This window comes from Leptidea sinapis, chromosome 26, assembly GCF_905404315.1.
Source record: "Leptidea sinapis chromosome 26, ilLepSina1.1, whole genome shotgun sequence".
NCBI lineage: Eukaryota > Metazoa > Arthropoda > Insecta > Lepidoptera > Pieridae > Leptidea > Leptidea sinapis.
The window spans coordinates 11668011-11688325 of record NC_066290.1 but is presented as its reverse complement, the minus strand read 5'-3'; the positions used below and the strand labels follow the sequence as shown (position 1 = coordinate 11688325).

Genomic DNA, 20315 nt, shown 5'->3' with positions numbered 1-20315 from the left:
TGTAACAGAGGTCACGATTACAGGCTCCTCCAGATATCACAATCAGCGTTCGTTCACGAGCATGACGCATGGGCCAGTCTCTTCCCTTGCCATAGTTTAAGGAAGGGAACGACCCACATCACCACACCGCCTCAAGCAATGCCAGTTTAAACTTATAGATCTACAAATTAATTTCGGAGATTGTAAGTAGCAGTTTATCACAACACAATATCACTTGTGATATATTTATATGTAATGGTGTAATCGACCTTGCAATCACATTGTCAGTTATTTTAAGATTCTCAATGTGAGGTCAATGACAATCGACAATATCTACTAACGGCCATTCCCAATATTCAGTCTATCTCGGTTTGTGGCCTACTTAAGATAAAAAATCGTAACTATCGTTGACTTTTCTGTCCCAATAATCTTATCGACGGTATCTCATCTTATCCGTTCACGTTGTCTGTCAATGGGACAACGTATAGCTTACCAGCGATAGAAGTTTGTATGGAAATTGCAACAGTGAACTGGCGATAAGAATGACTTATTGGGTATATTGGAACAGTTTCAGATTATTGACAGCTAATTACTAACAGTAGAAGGTAGTAATTTATCTCTATCTAAGATAGAATATGGGGCACGGCCGTAAATCAACACCAAATAAAATATTGTACGTTTTCTACTGCCAAACAGTAAAGTACAAGATATGTTTGTGTTTCGATTTGAAGGACGCAAGTAGTAAAATTACTTTATATTTTTTTTTATGAACATAAGGGACGAGACGAGCAGGACGTTCAGCTGATGGTAATTAATACGTCCTACCCATTACAATGCAGTGCCGCTCAGGATTCTTGGAAAATTCATAAATTCTCAGCGCCACTACAATTGCGGTCGTCACCTTGAGACATAAGATGTTAAGTCTCTATTGCCCAGTAATTTCACTAGCTACGGCGCTCTTCAGACCATACTTAGACATAATAATCTAGCCGGCATCCTGTGCAAAGGAGCTTCCCACTGGTAAATATATATAGTATTCTACTAGATAGTATAATTTTATTAGCTCAATTATAAAGTAGCCCTATTGTCACAAGAAGCTCAAGTCCCTTCAGACAGAAACACAATTATGTTTACACATTAATGATTCACCGCAGACACACTAGCATAACGGTGCTTCACATGCTAATATCACGGCGCGGAGTCCTTTTTTTTACTCGTCAGTGGTTATAAACGATTTTACAATACTATACTTTTAAAACTATTTAATTCAGTATTAGATCATTTATACGTCTAGATAGACTATGACAGCTGTGGAAAACGTAAGACGTCAACCTCTATTTTGAGCAATGCACGCACACTAATACAAAGTGAGAAGAAACAAATCGCGAGTGGGAGACGCCTTTGCACAGGATGCCGGCTAGATTATGGGTACCACAACGGCACCTTTTCCTGCCCTGAAGCATGTTTAATCATTACTGTATTTCGGTTTGAAGGGCGCCGTAGCTACTGAAATTACTAGGCAAATGAGATCTAGCAACCTATGTCTCAAGGTGACGAACGCAGTTGTCAACTCAGAATTTTTGTGTCTTTCAAGAATCCTGAGCGGCACTGCATTGGGGCAGGACGTATCAATTACCATCAGCTGAACGTCCTGCTCGTCTCTTCCTTTATTTTAGTAAAAAAATATACATATGGAATATATTACTTTTATGATTACTATCGAAACAGCTGCTACTTTTAATCTAAAATAGAGCTTATAATGCACACTCAAGTAAAACCTGACCTGTTTTCATCGGTTGTCGTACAGTAGACACATAAATTATCTAAGAATTCAGTATTTATATTTTTAAGCTTCCTTTACACCACAGTAATAAGTATTCAACGTATTTAAACTCAAATAAAATTAAAAAAAAAAATGAACGATGCGGGACTCGAACCCACGACCTCCGGCGTTCCGTGCCGGTGCTCTAACCAACTGAGCCAACCGTTTGAGTAACGTATCGTTATAAAATCTTGTTTGCTTTGTTCAACTCTCAGGTTGTGGCTTCATCTACAGGATCTACTTTACAGTTGATAACCTGCTCAACCCCAATATTTGCATATTAGGAAATTTATTTGAGATGACGCTCTTGTAAATCTCACTTCTAGGATTAATACACAAATAAAATTTGAAAAACAATATTTTATGAATGATGCGGGGCTCGAACCCACGACCTCCGGCCCGGCGTTCTAGTAACGTTATAAAATCTTGTTTGCTTTGTTCAACTGTATTAAAACTCAACTATGATAATAGTATCCCTTCACAAACTATTTCCAAAGAGGTTATCACGAATGACATCTCAGCTAGAAGTAGGTAACTAATCTATAATAAGTTATATTCCGTGTGTTATAAGTATTAATTTATGGTCTATCCACTATTGGCTGTGATAAATAAACATTCAGTTTACACTCACAGACTGCATTTTCCGGGTGGTACAGATAGCATAGAACACATACTTAATCAATTCGAGGGGGCAACGACCCATATATGTAACAATTACAATTACCCTAAAAATGGGGGGTTCAGTTGAACCATGATTCTGAATATATTGACAAATCAGGTGATTTTTATATGTTTTTAGACTAAAAATGCAATGCGGTCCGTTTTTGAAGTTATACTTCTTTAGGCGCGTTATGAAAAAATGATGAGAGTGAAATTTTAAGATGCGCGCGCATCACTGTAACACGTAAAAGTAACAGGGTGAAGTTGGTTCCTAAAATTTTCTGACGTCTGCGTCATTCGTTAATTTTTTTTTGGTTTCTTCGTCCATTATTAGGACAGGCAAAGGGTTCAAGCCCATACAGCCGTATTCATTATTTAATAATTAATTGTCAAAGCCATCATTTTTACAAAATTGTTCTTTCTAAAAACGTAGAATAGCACGAGGATTAAATTATTTTAATATTTTTTGCTTCGCTAAGCCAAAAAAGTATAACTTCTTGCGTGCATACATAAGTACACACGCACTTTTTTTAATAATTTAATTACTTTTATTAAAGTCTATCTAAAATATTAAAAAACAAAAAAAAACAAACGCATTCTAATGCTGTATATGCTTAGATGCGTATGAATGGTTATAGTTTCTGATTTCGTATGACTTTTGCAGCCTAACGTATAAGAAATTACTGTTTCATAACAAGGTTTCGCGGCAAAAAACAAAACTGAAACTCTGACAAGGACATAAAATATTATTACAGTCTTTTTTATTCTTAGCGGCTCTTTTATCTTGTAATCTATTTCATGCATAATTATTTGCATGTCACATCCAGGTATAGACTTCATCCTAGGGCCACACAGAATACGCATTATTACGTATATTCTGTGGCCATAGATTATAAAGGACTAGTATTATAGATGCACTGTGGTTGTAATTTACCGGTAGTCGTTTATCAATATGATTACACACTTGGACAACCATCTTTATAGACCGTAACATCTAGATGCATAAACAATATCTACTCTATTAAAATGGAACGGAGGACAAATAGGGATGTCACAAACTATCTCTCTCTATGCTCTTAATAGTGATTTTCATTATTATAACACTAGAAATAAGGGATTGCTTGTAACTAATTCTAGTAGGCGTATTTTGTAGGTTTACGATTTATGACGTATTAAAAAATACTACTTACTAGATCTCGTTCAAACCAATTTTCGGTGGAAGTTTGCATGGTAATGTACATCATATAGTTTTATCATTCTCTTATTTTAGAAGTTGGGGAGACATATTTTACCATTTTGGAAGTGTCTCTCGCGCAAACTATTCAGTTTAGAAAAAAATGATATTAGAGACGTCAATATCATTCTTAAAGTCCTACCCTTAGATACCCCACACGTATGGGATTAATACCTTAACGGCCGTTCCCAATACTATCTACAGATAGGGATCAATTACTACCTTCTATTGTCAGTAATTAGCTGTCAATAATCTGAAGCTGTCCAAATATACCCGACAAGTCATGCTTATCGCCTTATATTGGGACGCGTTAATTACAATTTTCATACAAAATTCTATCGCTGCTGGTAAGCTATACGTCGTCCCATTGGCAGACGGCGTGTACGGATAAGGTGAGTTACCGTCGATAACTTTATTGGGACAGAAAAGTCAACGATAGTTACGATTTTTATCTCAAGTAAGAGATAGACTGAATATTGGGAACGGCCGTAAGTCTAGAGAAATATTTTAAACGTTAGAGAAAAATAAAATTCTTTTTAAAAGATAAAAACACGTATATTAGTAACTGTGTTTTAACATTAGATTTTTGAGTTAAAGTTACAATTTTATTATTATTTTATTTAACTCGTCGTTTTTTTTGCGGTTGCGTTTTAATCCAAAAAAAAATATTTTATTTAAATTTGTAACACTCGCGTTAATCAAAGAAGTTACTAGTTAGTAGCAGAGAAAAGTTAAATAAAAATAATAACCTCAAAGCTCACCAATACCTAATAAAATAAAAATCTTAATATGTTTCTCAACTTTATTTTGATCAAGTTACCAACAAAAATAAAACGATTAAATGATACATAATGATAAGAATTAATATATCCATGAGAAATCTTCGAAAAACCGGGTATTTATGTATTAATTTATTTCTTTCTTTCGTTAGGGCCATTTACATTTCAATAAATGTAAATTAAGAGGTGAGCGCCCGAACACTTAGCCCGATTTCAGCAACGACATTTTAAACTGAGTTTAATAGAACTTAGTTTTACTTAAGCTAGTTCAAATGCCAGCTTTTATCTCGATTAAAGACAAAGCGGTTTGACCAATATATTTTGAACGCGTTTACAAAAACTGAGTTTACTTATTGTCATAAATAATAGAATGTATCAAAGGGTTTCAGATGACCTACCCGACTTTTGTCCCCTGAGGATACTGCGGCTCTTTAAAGTCAAAGGCCTTCGGGATTGTGATTTAGATACAATTAAGAACCATGATTATGTAAGGGATAAATTTCTCATCATCACTTCATCACAACTAGTATAGTAATCACTGGAGCGTGTATCCGAGCACATGTAGGGCACAATAGAACTACCTATTACTACTACTACTAGATTTACCAGTGGGAGGCACCTTTCCACATAATGCCGACTAGATTATGGGTACCACAAGTACCAAGTGAAACAGTAATGTGTAAGCATTACTGTGTTTTGCTCTGAAGGGCGCCGTAGCTAGTGAAATTACTGGGCAAATGAGACTTAACATCTTATGTCTCAAGGTGTCGAGGGTAGTTGTAGTGCCGCTCAGAATTTATGAGTTTTTCAAGAATCCTGAGCGGTACTACATTATAATGGGCAGGGCGTATCAATTACCATTTGCTGAACATCCTGCTCGTCTCGTCATGATATATTGTCATTAAAAAAATAGATCTACAGATTTAAGTGCTCATTTCCCCAATAAGAATAATAAAAAAGATAAAAAAATATGAGATAAGATGCAAGAAAAAAAAATCTAAATTCAATTATTGACTTTAATTTATTGATTCATTTTTTAAGATTAAGTAGGTCCAGTCATGTGTTATTATAGGCGTAGCTTGTTTGTAACATCCGAAAACTTTTAGGGGTCTGGGTCTCAGGGGTTTAAAAAAAAATATTTAAAACATAGCTAAGAAGAAAATAAACAACAAAGTAAACTTGGTAATAAAATCTAATTACTAACATTTTATATTATATTTAATCTAATTCGAAATTTACTCATTACTGATCCGTTTATTTCAGCCATACTACTACGGCAAGAAAATGTTACAAAATCCTTAAATAAATAAGAATAATTAAGTTATTCATAAGCACCAAAGAATGTACAACTAAATTATAATTAATTTAAGTGCACATAAGTGAACTATGAAATTCACTAATTACAGACTTGTTTATGCGCATGCGCACCGCAAACTAAACGTTAAGAAACTGCAATCTAATATTAATAAAATATATTGAAAATACATCATACTATATAATATAAGTACCTATTTTAAAATATTAATTAATTGATAAACAAATAAAATTAAAACAACTTATTAAAATTTTAATTATATATAATGATTAAATCTAATATGTATAAATTACGTGACACGTTGTTTGTCCTCGATGGACTCCTAAACTAAGGAACGGATTTAAATGGGGATTACTTCACGGAGTGCAGTTTAGTCCAACTTGAGAGATAGGGTAGTTTTTATTACGATTCGGGACTCATAATTATTTTTATTTCCATTATTTGTTTTGTATGGACATATTTTCTGTGAGAGAATTTATTGACGCACGGTGATGACAGTTCTGCTGTGAAACAATTTCATTATAACAACAACGAGCAATGTTACGAAATAATTCTTGATGTTTTGAAATATTATTGGCAAATTCCTATAAAACAGTTTTTTTTTTATTATCTACAGAACAACGTCTGTCGGGTCAGCTAGTAGTATATAATAATAAAAAGATTATTTATAAGAATTGGATCACCCAACGTTTTTGGACATGCGCGCGCTCCGAAATCCGTACCTACTCCGAACTCAAGTTTACCCTTAATTGAAAGGTATAAATTTGACAATTTATGAGTCTATTTGTCCAATGACAGCTGTAATATTATATAATGGTTGCGACGCGGTCTGGGTTCAATACCCGCTGATTCAAAAACAAGAAAATAAATATGTATTTTGTATTCGTAATGTAGTCTCGATGTTTCTTAGCTTTGTTTTAGCTGTGTTTTGTATTAGAAACTAGTTTAACTGTAAAATTTGCACTTATTTACATTCATATATTCATCATATCAAAATATATTGGGAACTATATAAACTATTAGGCATAAACTTAAAAATAAACTCAAACTTAAAATTTATTAACGACATGCCCCGTTAGAGATCGACATCTCATAACAGCGAATTAAAAATCCTTCTTGAATTATAAATACATAATGAATTTAAGTCACTAAAATACTTAGAACTAACTGGAATTTATAAAAAAAATATAAAAATTAGTATAATTATTTCGCAAACTACTTAAAAAGGTGATCAATTATTCATATAGAAAATCTCGAAAATTAGCGGACGATACCTAATAAGGTCTAAGGACTTTTAACCAAAGCCTTAATTAAATAAATCTTAATATATATAAATCTCGTGTCACAATGTTTGTCCTCAATGGACTCCTAAACTAATGAACGGATTTTAATGGTGATTACTTCATGGAGTGCAGTTTGGTCCAACTTGAGAGATAGGGTAGTTTTTATTTCGATTCGGGACCCATAAATATTTTTATTTTCAATATTTGTTTTGTATGGACGTATTTTCTATGAGAGAATTTAGTGACGCACGGTTTGACAGTTCCGCTGTGAAACAATTTCATTCTAACAACAGGGAGCATATTTACGAAATAATTTTTGATGTTTTGAAATATAAAACAGTTGTTTTTTTACTATCTACAGAACAACGTCTGTCGGGGCAGCTAGTATATAATATAATCGATATCTAGTTTACTGATACATCACTATTTTTTTAATCTAGATCGAAATCTCAAGACAACCAAAACATAACACATTCAGACTAAATTATTATGAAAATGTTACACTATTAAATCAAATAAAAATCAAAAAAATATATAATATATTTACCTCTTGGATAAGCACCGGTATTTGATGTTCCAATGACATATTAACGGGAGAACTCACTATGTTTTTATTACTAAAAACGTGATCCATTTAAACCACAGACACTTTTATCTAGTTATTACATTTAAACCGCACTTCAATATACCACTGTGTCACAATTTATAATAATTTATGTAAAATAAATATCAATTTGGGGGTAGTTTAAAATATTTTTAATTTGACTTGACGCGACCACTCACGATACGCTTCTGTTACGAATGAGCCGGCGCGCGCGCGTCCCCCTTGCGTGTACGAACTACGAATACACTCGTAACAAACATACCTAATACCTACCCATCTAATCATTACTTTTACTTCCACCTATTTACTTAATACTAATTATGTCAATAAGAGATAATTCTTCGATCCCGGTGATTGTCCAGTGTACAAGGGTATTAAAATGTATATAAATAAGGTTCATGCAATCCGCGCGTGATCATCACACGCATGCCACGTGATTTGGCGCCTTGCACACCATTTACATGAACAGAGTAGTAGGTTGACGAAATTGTAATACAAAATTACATCTTTGTTGAACCCGTTGTAGCTTTTGAGATCTTTATGTGATTAAAAAAACAAATCAACCAAAAAATGGGGCATATTCAAGTGTTAACTTTCTTTATAAAAATTAGGGTATGAGACGAGCAGGACGTTCAGCTGATGGTACTTATAGGCCCTGCCCATTACAATGCAATGCCGCTCGGAATTCTTGAAAACCCGAAAAATTCTGAGCCGCACTACAATTGCCCTCGTCACCTTGATACAAAAGATGTTAGTCTCATTTGCCCAGTAATTTCACTAGCTACGGCGCTCTGTAGACCTAAACACAATAATGCTTACACATTACCGCTTCACGACAGAAATAGGTGCCGTTGTGGTACCCGTAATCTATCTAGCATCCTGTGAAAGGGAGCCTCCCACTGATAACTTTACTAAGCTTGTTGGGCACTTGTAGAATTGGGTAAAAAAGTACCGAACCCACGTCCTTAACGTTTATCAATTGGAGTCTTCTTTATAAATTATACCTGGTTTCTTCCTAGCTAAAGATGTTACAAATTTAAGAGTTCGTAGGGTTACCATCCGTCCGGATTCAAATTCAAATTCAAATATTTTTATTCAAAATAGAATGTGAAATCACTTATTGAAAGTCAAAAAACTACCACCCATTCCAAAATGAATGCCTCAGGCCTGAGAAGAATGGGCGCAACAAACTCAGCGGGGTTTTTTTTTCATCAAAAATATGTTTTACAATTAAAGTAACAATTACAAAGTAACATTGTACAATTAAACTTATCATTTAATAGCCTGAGGATTAATCCGGACATCTCCGGGCTCTTAGACTCTAGTCCGGATTTTATTTTAAATTAGATGGAATATAATAATAATAGTACACATTAACTAATATTAAATCTAAAGTATCAACTAAAAAGTCCGGACTTTTATCGATATGCCGAAACCCCAGCCACTGCTCAGGCATTATCTATGAATAAATTTAAATGTTTTATTAAACAGTTACTCTATCGTAAATCCTACTACTCCACAGCTGAATATCTAAGTGATCCGACAGCCTGGGACTATATTATTATGATTATTTTATAACAATAGTAATGACAGAAAAATGCTGCGAGAGTTTCTTGCGCCGCGCTTCTTCATTCTCAGAGCGCCATTTGTTTCCGAAGCGGTAGTAGTATCTATTATAATAGAAATGACATCAAAAAGAATTCTAAAGGAATCTAAGGTAGCCCTAGGAGTAAATTAAGTTTCGTCTTGACAGATATGAAAATATTTAGTGTTAACATTTTATAATTAAGAAAGAAAGAAAAAAATATTTTTTTTTTATTTTGAAACGTATTATTAAATAGTTTTATACAAAGACATAACATAAAAAATAAATATAAACTTAAGATTGATAAACAAGCAAAAAACAAAAAAAATTGTAATAAAGACTTTTAAAAATGGACAATAATGGTCCATTTTTCCAGCGGCGCAAAAAACTCTTTTAGTTGGTTTACGTAAAGTTTCCGCCGTTAAGTAGTAATGTACAAGTATTATTGTGTTTCGGTTAGAAGGACACGCTATTGACATTACTGGATAATGAGACGAGCTAAGAATTCTGAGCGGCATTGCATTGTACTGTTGAGTTGAACGTGTTGTTCGTCTTTGCATTTTTCCCATAAATAAACCGTCACTTTAAATACATTTAAGAATATTTATATATCACTAGCTGATGCCTGCGACTTTATCCGCGTAGATAAAGGCTTTTTAAAAATAATAAGCAGTTGGAATTGAAGATTGTCTCATGTCCTATTCCAGTTACGGTTCCCGTTTTCGAAATAGATTGCGATGGCAAACTAAACCTACTATTGGTATAGTTATAGCTCATCTACGTGAATTTTACAAATCCCGCGGAAATCATTATTTTTTTCCGGGATAAAATGTAGCTTATGCCCTTTCCCAATAGTATGTACAGCGTAATACTATTGGGAAAGGGCATAAGTAATAGTAGTATGTACAGCGATAGACTAGAGGTACAAAATTTCATCAAAATCAATTCAGTAGCTCCGGCGTAAAAGCGTAACAAACAAACTTACATTCACATTTATAATATAAGTAGGAATATAGAGCTCGTAATTTAAATTTAAATTTGCTATTGGCCACTCTATGTAGATACTTAATCTCTTTGCTGTCACGCATTCGAAATTCAACAGGAATTCGTAAATCGAATCAAAATTGCCACGGAATCACTTCATTGGCTATACGTCCGTCTGTCTGTCAAGACCCTTTATCTAGGGAACGCATTGGGATATCGAGTTGATATTAAACCAATCACTTAAGTCTATAGTCTCTTGAAGCTGTGAAAATATCAAACTTCTAAATTATCGTAAAAAAGCTGTTAAATCCAGTAAAAAACGTTTATTCGACACTCTCAAGGGAATAAAAAGTTATAGGGCATTTTAAGTGTTGAATTGCAACTATGAAATTTGGTAAATTTGGTTTATACTATAAACAAGTTACCAGTTTACCAGGCGCCTATTTCTGCCGTGAGGCAGTAATGTGTAAACATGACTGTGTGCGCAATTGTAGTGCCGCTCAGAATTTTAGGGTTTTTCATGAATCCTGAGCGACACTACATTGTAATGAGAAGGGCGTATCAATTACCATTAGCTGAACGTCCTGCTCGTCTCGTCCCTTATTTTCATAAAAAAAATATAAGTAGGAGCCCATTTACGTCACAATTCGCCCGTCATCACCGCCTGGGGCATAATAATATTTTTTTTAATGGAAAAGGAGGACAAACGAGCGTAGGGGTCACCTGGTGTTAAGTGATCACCGCCGCCCACATTCTCCTGCAACACCAGAGGAATCACAGGAGCGTTGCCGGCCTTTAAGTAAGGTGTACGCGCTTAATATTATGAATGTCTGTATTGCCTGCTATACCGGCCGGATGTTGCGTTCAATACGAGTGACGGATGATTTAAAAATACTTCGTGCGTAGAGCAAATGAGACAGTGAGAATAAAACTGAATGTTAACGTCATATGGAGTCAATATTTGAACGTTTTCCGAGTATTGTTCAAATTGCATTTTCAAAGGAAAACCGCAACCACAAACAGAGGTTCCACAGTCACATAAAAGTAAATGGAGAGCCAAGTTTTTAGCCGACTTCGAAAAGGACCTCCTCCATTTCAATTTTTTTTTTCTTTCTCAATTCGATTGACTCATTTGCCAATAAGGGGGTCTTAAGCTACCTGTCATTCATACCTAACAAACGTTCTCCACGATATTTCAGTGTCTCACAAGAATGTGAAATATAGATCCCCTATATTGTTTAAGGCAAGCGGAACCTTTTGTAGGCCTACCCATAGCTACTAAAAAAAAATACTATTTAATATATGACAATAAAAAGCAACGAGATCTTATAGTTTACCTTATTAATGACACTAAAAAGTAAAAAATAAATAAAAACTACGTTTAAAAAACCGACTTCAAAAACTCCTCAAATACACCTGCACCTTATGCAAATTTATTAAATTAAATTTTTGAGTTTTGGAAGTCGGATTTCTTAAACTTAGTATGTTTTTAAATCGATTATACTGCGAAAACTACTGAACCGATGGTTATAATACTTATATCCAAATGATGTGATTTTTATTGAGTGTAAATTCCGCTAAGTTTTGTCTTTATTCAATTCGACACGTGTTTCGCTTCTACACGAAGGAACCTCAGGAGATGTTGACTCGTCAAATTATGGATTTCCACAAAATTTTGTGTCTGGCAGCCCAAAATGTATCGACATATTAATACTTCTACCATAACATGCAGCGTGTTTCGGAGGTTTTAATATATGTTTGGTGGTAACTTATCCAATATTACTAAGGCATAAAAAAAAATTAACAAAAAAACATACGACTTCAACAATAGATCTATAATATGTACTTAAAAGTATAAAAATAATTGCGAGTTTTATACAATCTAATTAATTAATCTAATTCTAGTTACGATTCTAGATACCATTTTAATTTTTGGAATCGAGACTGCCGAAGTGAAAACTTAGAATTTTCAGTATTAAAATTTGAAATTTCATGATGTTTGAAAACAATTATATTATTAGTCTTAATATATATAAATCTCGTGTCACAATGTTTGTCCTCAATGGACTCCTAAACTAATGAACGGATTTTAATGGTGATTACTTCATGGAGTGCAGTTTGGTCCAACTTGAGAGATAGGGTAGTTTTTATTTCGATTCGGGACCCATAAATATTTTTATTTTCAATATTTGTTTTGTATGGACATATTTTCTATGAGAGAATTTAGTGACGCACGGTTTGACAGTTCCGCTGTGAAACAATTTCATTCTAACAACAGGAAGCATTCTTTACGAAATATTTCTTGATGTTTAGAAATTTTATTGGCAAATTCCTATAAAACAGTATTTTTTTATTATCTACAGAACAACGTCTGTCGGGGCAGCTAGTTTAAATTTATTTTTAAAACGTATTTACAATAATATATTAATCAAACAAAAACACTATTTCAACAATGCACAGTATATACACATTATTCACTAAATCCATTCAATTTCACTTATAAGATATACACAGTAATGTTGCACAATACGTCAGCTGTATAGCTACAGATATACTGCTATAAGCACAACGGTGACGCTAACTCACGAGAATTCACCCATCCAAAGAGTGTCTAACTATAAATTTTTATTTTTTAATTGTTTATTTATCTGTTGACACGAACCTGTAAGATTTTCACCTACGAAAAAGTGCCCAGCGCTGATAAAGAAGTCTTCATTTCAATAACGCAAAATAGGGCTGGCAAGTTTAAGGCGACACTAAATGCCAGCGACCTTGAGCGATATGAGTTCACGGCTGCCGGCCCACCATCTATGTAACAAAGCCAATATTTTTAAAATTCTTGCGTGGAAAACAGTTTATATGCTTACAATCCTCGTTATTCACTACTTATCTGAATTAATGAACCTACACAAAAAAGTACAAGCTATAAGAATAACTTTTATGAGAGAAGTACCACAAAAATGCGGCACGCCATGCCAAAAAACTTGTTTAACTTCAAAGAAATGTGGTAGTTCAAAAAGGATCGGCAGTGTTAACTATAACCAACAGCAAGCATTAGCAACCTACAAATAAGACTTAAGGATATGTGTAACAGGATTAAGTAGTGTTCATAGCTTGAAGTGCTATACTTTCACCACAAAACTTATCTAAAAACACCATGTTTGCGTGTTTTCTGCTTACTCTTCGCCTTCATAGCTGCATGAAAAGTTATGAAACAAAATTTTAATGTCGAACGTTACAGTTTGAATTACTGTCATATTCGCTGTTAGTTATTTGCTACTTATTTAGAGCATTCGCAACGAGGCCAGTAGCTCAAACCAACACACATTATCAACAAGAATATATTTAATTTACGCGATTACAAAAAACATAAGTATCAGAGAGGATGTAAATACTACGTAATAAGAGGTGGGACTGCCTAAGCAAAAATTGAAATTTAGTTTAGTATGAAACGTGAAGTCATTTGACTTATGTTTGAAATATTAGTAATAACAGTATGGCGATTGGCGAAGAAGTATAATCCGGCTAAGTTTGAAAGCGAACATTGATTAAAACGCAGTGGATTTCGGCTATCTCAGTTTGTTACAATATTATAACCGTCATTTATGAATCTATCAGTGACTGCACGCGTCATACAATCGAGTGAATGGCTTTTTCTGGGAGAGAGTTTCGCTAGGCTGATAAGTATTTAGAAAACCAAATGCAGGTTTTTGACTTAGATCGTTTATACGTCTAGAAAGACTATGACAGCTGTCAAAACGTCGAAAAAATTGTGTTTAGGACTAGCCTATGTTTTGAGCAATTCACGCACATTAACACAAAGTGTCATACAAATCGCGAGTGTAAGACGTAGCTTGTCACGCACACTAAAGTAATAAACCTGGCCTGTCTTCATCGGTTATCTAGACATAGAAATTATCTAAGATTTTTGGTTATTGATAAACTAATTCAAATTCATTCATAAATATTTTTATTCAAAATAGTATATGAAATCACTTTTTAAAAGTCAGAAACTATCACCCACTCGGAAATTAATAACTCAAGCCAGAGAAACGGCTGCAAGAGATTCAGGTTGCTTCTTCTTTTTCCAAATAAAATTTAGATACAATCAAATTGATGATTCCAATAGTCTGACGGCCAATTCTCAATTAGTGTTACCATTAAGTAAGTAAGTTAAAAATTATAGTAAACCTTTACCACATAAACGTCTTTAAACAATTCTTTTTAATTTCGTAATACATTTATATTAGATTAAAGATTGGTCTCCGGGTCATCCTGCACCTCTACCACGTCGGTTTCGGCCTGTGTTTCCTCGAGTCAACAGAATTCTACCTCAGGAGCGAGGGCTGGATGGGGAGCATCCAGGAAGCTAAGCCGCTGCTCAGCCTTCCTGTCTGCCATAACATCAATGTCCTCACCCCTTTTATATCGGTACAATTCTGCCACCTCTCGGATCGTCAGGTCGAGTGGCAAGATACCTGGCAGGATCAGCGCCGCACTCAGTCTGGCGGTTTTGTAGGTCCGGCTGATCTTCCGCGCGAACCCCCGCTGAACTGCGTCCAGCAACTTCCGCACTCCAATTTGATCTACGGCTGGGAGCCAGACGCTTGAAGCGTAGAGTACGATTGGCTCCACAGCGGCGATGTACTGTATGATGGTCCTGACCACCTCTGGGTTCAGACCCCAGGTTGTCTTAGCCGCCCTTGACAGTTGGCCATAAATGGCTGTTACCTTTCGGCAAACGTCGGCGACATGTGGTTTGAAAGACAGCCTCTGGTCGATAATCAGCCCCAGGATCTCGGTTTCTGTGACCATCGTTATACTTTCGCCGCCCATTGTGATCTGTTGGTCGTGTGTGGAGCAAATCGAAGCTTGTTGTCCAAGCCCCAGTCATAGACCCGCCGGAGGACGGAGTTAGCGGTCCGCGCGATACTCTCCGGAGAGGAGTCCGAGAAGACGAGCACTACGTCGCCGGCGAAGGCTTGAACGCGTAGGCCCTCTTCCTGGAGAGCGTCCAGCAATGGATCGAGCAGGAGGTTCCAGAATACAGGCCCTCCGATCGATCCCTGAACGCACCCCTTGGTCGTGGGCCTCACACACTCGGCGCCCGCGTATCGAATACTGACCTCACGGTCATTAAGGTAGCTGCACACGGTGGAGTACAGATTTCGGGGGCACTTCCGGGCGGCCAGCTGATGTTTAATGCTACCAGGCGCTGTCAAATGCCTTTTTGCCCTGACCTCAGCTCTGATGTGCTCGATCAAGTCAAAGAGGGTATCTTCAGTGCTCTGCTGAGGCATAAAGCCGAATTGGCCCGGGTTAAGCGTCGGTAGTACGTGCCACTTTATCCGGCATACCATCATCTTTTCTAAAGTCTTACCGTGGACTGATAAAAGTCCAATCGGACGGCAAGACTTTGGATGATGGTAGTCGGAATTTCCCGGTTTTTATTACGGCAACTATTAGATACTTGTGTACGTGGCACGTTGCCATAATAATTACATTTCTTAGTCCTATAATAATTTAATACTAAATCATTTAACCATTATTACTTGTTAGCATATATGTTTTTTTTCTATTAAACTAATATTTATTTTGTGAAAATTATTAAGGCATGTCGTAGATACCTGCAATTGTAATTGTTGGTTACATTAAGTATATATAAATACTAGCTGACCCAGCAAACGTTGTATTGCCATATAAAGTAATTAAAAGATTTTTGATTTTTGGGATATAAAAAGTACATGCAACCGATTCTCAGTCCTACCAAATTTATCGAACTACAATAATTATTGTATTCGATTGCCATCTTGCAACCCTATAGCGGATTTGTGGATGGAAGAGAATAATATAAAAATCGCCATACAAAAATAGTTGTAGATCGTAGAAGGGCGAAATTTGAAGTTGTATATATTTTTTAATGATGAATCATAATAAAATAAAATTAAAAGAAAATTGTCAAAAAAATAAAATAAAAATTTACCCTTAACATTAAAGGGGATGAAAAATAGATGTTGTTCGATTCACAGACCTACCCAATATGCACACAATATTTCATTACAAGCCGTTTCGGAGGAGTTTAACTACAAACATCGCGACACGAGAATTTTATAAATTAGATATAAATAGCGCATAATATTAAGAATACTTATTAATAGCAGTTGGTTTGTCTATAATCTATCTACATTTTATGTGTCATAGGCGCTAAGGAAACTCTACAGGCTCGTAAGATGCGAGCAAGTTTTAACCATGACCTTCGCTCGACCTCAATGGATATACATATGTATGTACTAGAGAACCATAAACATGGTCAACAAGAAATTCATTGCAGGTACAATAGCCTACATGTATGTATGCAATAATAAATATTTATAACTACAACAGACTTTTTTAAAACTTATTTTATATTCATTAACTTGATCTGTTCAATTCTGGCCGGTATACAGAGCGAAACTTAGGGCACAGTAGACATATGTACCAGTACGGAAACTCCCTACAAACGATCGAAATGACACACACAAACATGCTCATCGACAAGGCCCCGAAGCAGTTTTCGCGGTTAATACGAGTCGAGTGTCAAGTTGTTGTTTGTTTCCGCGATCTTTTTAAAAATGCCAGCGTATTGCGTGGGATACGGCTATTCGAACTCGGCTCCATCAAAACTCCAGTTTTCGTTTTTAAAACTATAAAGTAGTATAGTATATAAGAATGATTTATTGTTATATTATTATTATTAGTTGGTAGGTATTCCAATTAGAAGTCCGTGAGATCGATTATAATAAATTCGTGAACATAATTAAAATTTACACTAAAATATAATAATAATATTTATTATCATTTTTTATGAGTACAGTTTAATGGTTTTCTAGGATGTTTTTTTTTATATTTATTTGTTTTGCACAAAAGTACTAAACTTACCTACATGTGTTTTGTCATGGTTTTCGTGAGTGTTGAAAGCAATACCAGCTAGTGCTGCCGAAATGAAAATTAAAGATGGCAGCTGCAAAAAGTTATCAAGATTTTCGCTGAAATAGATAGTGGTGCCAGAATGTAAGCCCAAGTTAGAGCTACATGAAATTATCAACTTTTTTATCATGGGTGTTGTTTTCATGGTTCTCGAGGGTGTTGAAGCCAATAATGCTGGATTTAAAAGAAACGAAGATTGAAATAAAATTATGTGTTCACCGACACTCCCGAAAATCTTAAAAATGGTACCCATATTGATTTTATTGAAAATGTCACATCCGCCATCTTGGATCTTGAAATGGGTGTCATATTTGTAATTCCACTCCCGAAAATCTCGACACTCCTGAAAATCTCGACACTCCTGAAAATCTCGAAAATGATACCCAATTAGATTTTATTGTAAAAGTAACATCCGCTATCTCGGATCTCAAAATAGATGTCATATTCGTTATTGAAAACACGAAAACAATAATTGCCCCGTCTAGACATTCGTGGCATGACTGCAGGGAAGAGTTTCTTAAGACTGTGGTAGAAGTGAAACTTCAACGGACAAAGTTTAAAAACACATATTTCAAAGCTTCCCGTCAATATTTCGAATAAAATATTTCAACGCAAATTAAAAAAAACATTCCAAAAAAAATATTTCCAAGAAAAACATTCAATAGAATGTTGTGTAAAAACATTACATAACAGTCATTATGAAGACTATAATATTGTATTATACACTGTATAGCCATCATACATACACTATACATAAAAATCTACGCTTTTTACTTTTTTACGCTCTGCAACGCCCCCTATGGAACTTCGTTGCAAAACTCTTTTTTTAAAGTCGGTTAGAAAAATAACCTGACAACCCTATTGCATCTGATACAGCGATTCCGTTGATTGAGTTTTCAGACGCCAAATTTAATTTGAAAATGTGCAGCAGTCGCACTGTTTCAACAACAAGACCAAAAACAGTAATTGAAGCAGTATTAAAGGTTTCATTTCTACTACGTTAACTGCACACATGTTTTTATATATTTTTTAAGGATTTTTGTTTTATTACGCCAAAGGAGAATTACTTTTTTTCTCATAAGAATCTTTCTAATGCATGTTCTCTTGGTGAATATCTCTATATGGTTTAAACCAACACTCAAGATCCCAGCATTCCGGCGGCTAAATAATAATAAATGATTTGTCGTAAATATCAATTTGTAACGTGTCACAGGAGAAACGGATTTTAAATTAGATTAGAGCAAGTTGGACGTCATTTCTCTTTTATGATTGATAAATGCGTCGGTTACTAGCATGGTGTATGTGTATTTAGATATTTATAGATATTTATCTACATGTTCAGCTGCAATGGCTCATTAAAATTCTTTTTGTTTGTTGTGAATACGTCTTTCAATTAGATTGAATAGTGGGAGGCAATCCAAAAAATTCATGTTAATTAAATATGACTATACAATTTGGCCTTTGGAAGACGTCTTTAAGCTTCTGGACTGGAACAGACTGGGCATCAATATCAAAGGCGAATAAATCACTCACCTTCGATTCGCAGACGATATTGGTATCATGGCAGAGACATATACTCGATGGCCTCAATACAGCTTCACAAGGAGTAGGTCTCAAAATTAACATGGACAAGACGAACATCATGTCAAATGTCCATGTCGCGCCTACTCTTATAACAATTGGGAACTGTACTCTTGAAATTGTTGAAGAGTACATCCTCGGACAAACAAATAACATTCCAGTTAGGCAGGTCGAATTCCGCGACAGAGGTCACTCGTCGAATCCAACTCGGATGGACAGCGTTCGGGAATTTCCCTAAAATCTTCTTGTCCCAAATACCGCATCTGAACACGAAGGTTTTCAACCAGTGTGTTTTACCAGTGATGATTTAGGGTATGCAAACGTGGGCGCTGACTATTGGCCTGATGAGAAAGGTCTTAGTCGCTCAGAGGGCAATGGAGAGGGCTATGCTTGGAGTTTCCCAGCGAGATCGAATCAGAAATGAGACGATCCATAGGAGAACCAAAGTTACCGATATAGCCCAAATGATGGCGAAACTAAAGTGGCAGTGGGTAGGGCACGTACTTCGACAGACATATGGCTGGTGGGGCACAAAAGTCCTGGACTTGCGACCACATACCGGAAGACGCAGTGTTGGTAGGCCCCCACAGGATGGACCGACGATCCGGTCAAGATCTCCGGAATACGTTGGATGAGGGCAGCGCAGGACCGATCGTCGTGGAGATCTTTTGGGAAAAACCTTTGTCCAGCAGTGGACGTCTTCCGGCTGATGTTGATGATGAAGTGAGAAATTGACTAAAACTCTACGACCTGGCTTCGCCGACCCTGGGTGTATTAGAGCGAGATATATTTTGATATGAGTATTTGATACGGACGCAACAAAAAAGTACAGGCACATCCAAAGTGTACGCAAATTGGCCAGAAATACCTGAGCAGTTGCAAAGCATGCCCACAACTCCAACACCTTACATAATATTCGTTTCGATAAAGTGTAAGAATCGGCTCGCGATAAGAACTTTGTGCCTCTAAAGCATTCTGAAGCCATTGGAATCGACTGGCGGCCGTAAAGCCGATATAAAAAATATAGTTCTCCGAATATTGTCTGAAAACATCATCAAAATCTATCCAGCAGACTTGGATCCTATAGGCAATTTATACAGTAGAGAATTCAGGAATGTAAGTTAATTTGGGCACTTTTTAGTTTACGAGTGCTAGAATTCAATGACAATTGGTCTAGAATGATCTACTCGTAGACACAGATCTAGATCTAATCATGTTCACCTTTGCATAAACCCAAAAATAAAAACATTATATTATAATAAACACTAATATATAACAATTATAATAAACACTTATAATTTTGCTCAAGCCAAAATAAAATAATTTTCAAAAGTAACGCTAGGTGGCCGACAGAAAAATACAATGCGAATTATTGCCTTATTTGTAAGGAGACAAAGTCTGTTTTTATTTAAATGAGAAAAACGTTACTATCCCATCTGATTAGTAGGTTTTACTCTCCATATTTATCTCATACCGGGCACCTTATATGAAAATCGATTCTTAAGGAGTGAACTCGAAATGAA

General features: G+C 35.5%; 1 protein-coding gene across 3 annotated transcripts in view; it reads right to left on the bottom strand.

The window, feature by feature from the left end:
* The window catches only part of LOC126972449 (glycogen-binding subunit 76A), a 109771-nt gene that overhangs the window by 36916 nt on the left and 52540 nt on the right, over positions 1–20315 (bottom strand). The window contains exon 1 of one of the 3 annotated variants that reach the window (XM_050819224.1): positions 7620–7888. The exons of the other annotated variants lie outside the window; for them this stretch is intronic. Within the exon in view, the coding sequence (XP_050675181.1) occupies positions 7620–7706 (87 nt within the window). The 5' untranslated portion in view covers positions 7707–7888. Of the gene's footprint in view, positions 1–7619; positions 7889–20315 lie in introns of those variants that run through there. 3 annotated transcript variants of the gene reach the window in all.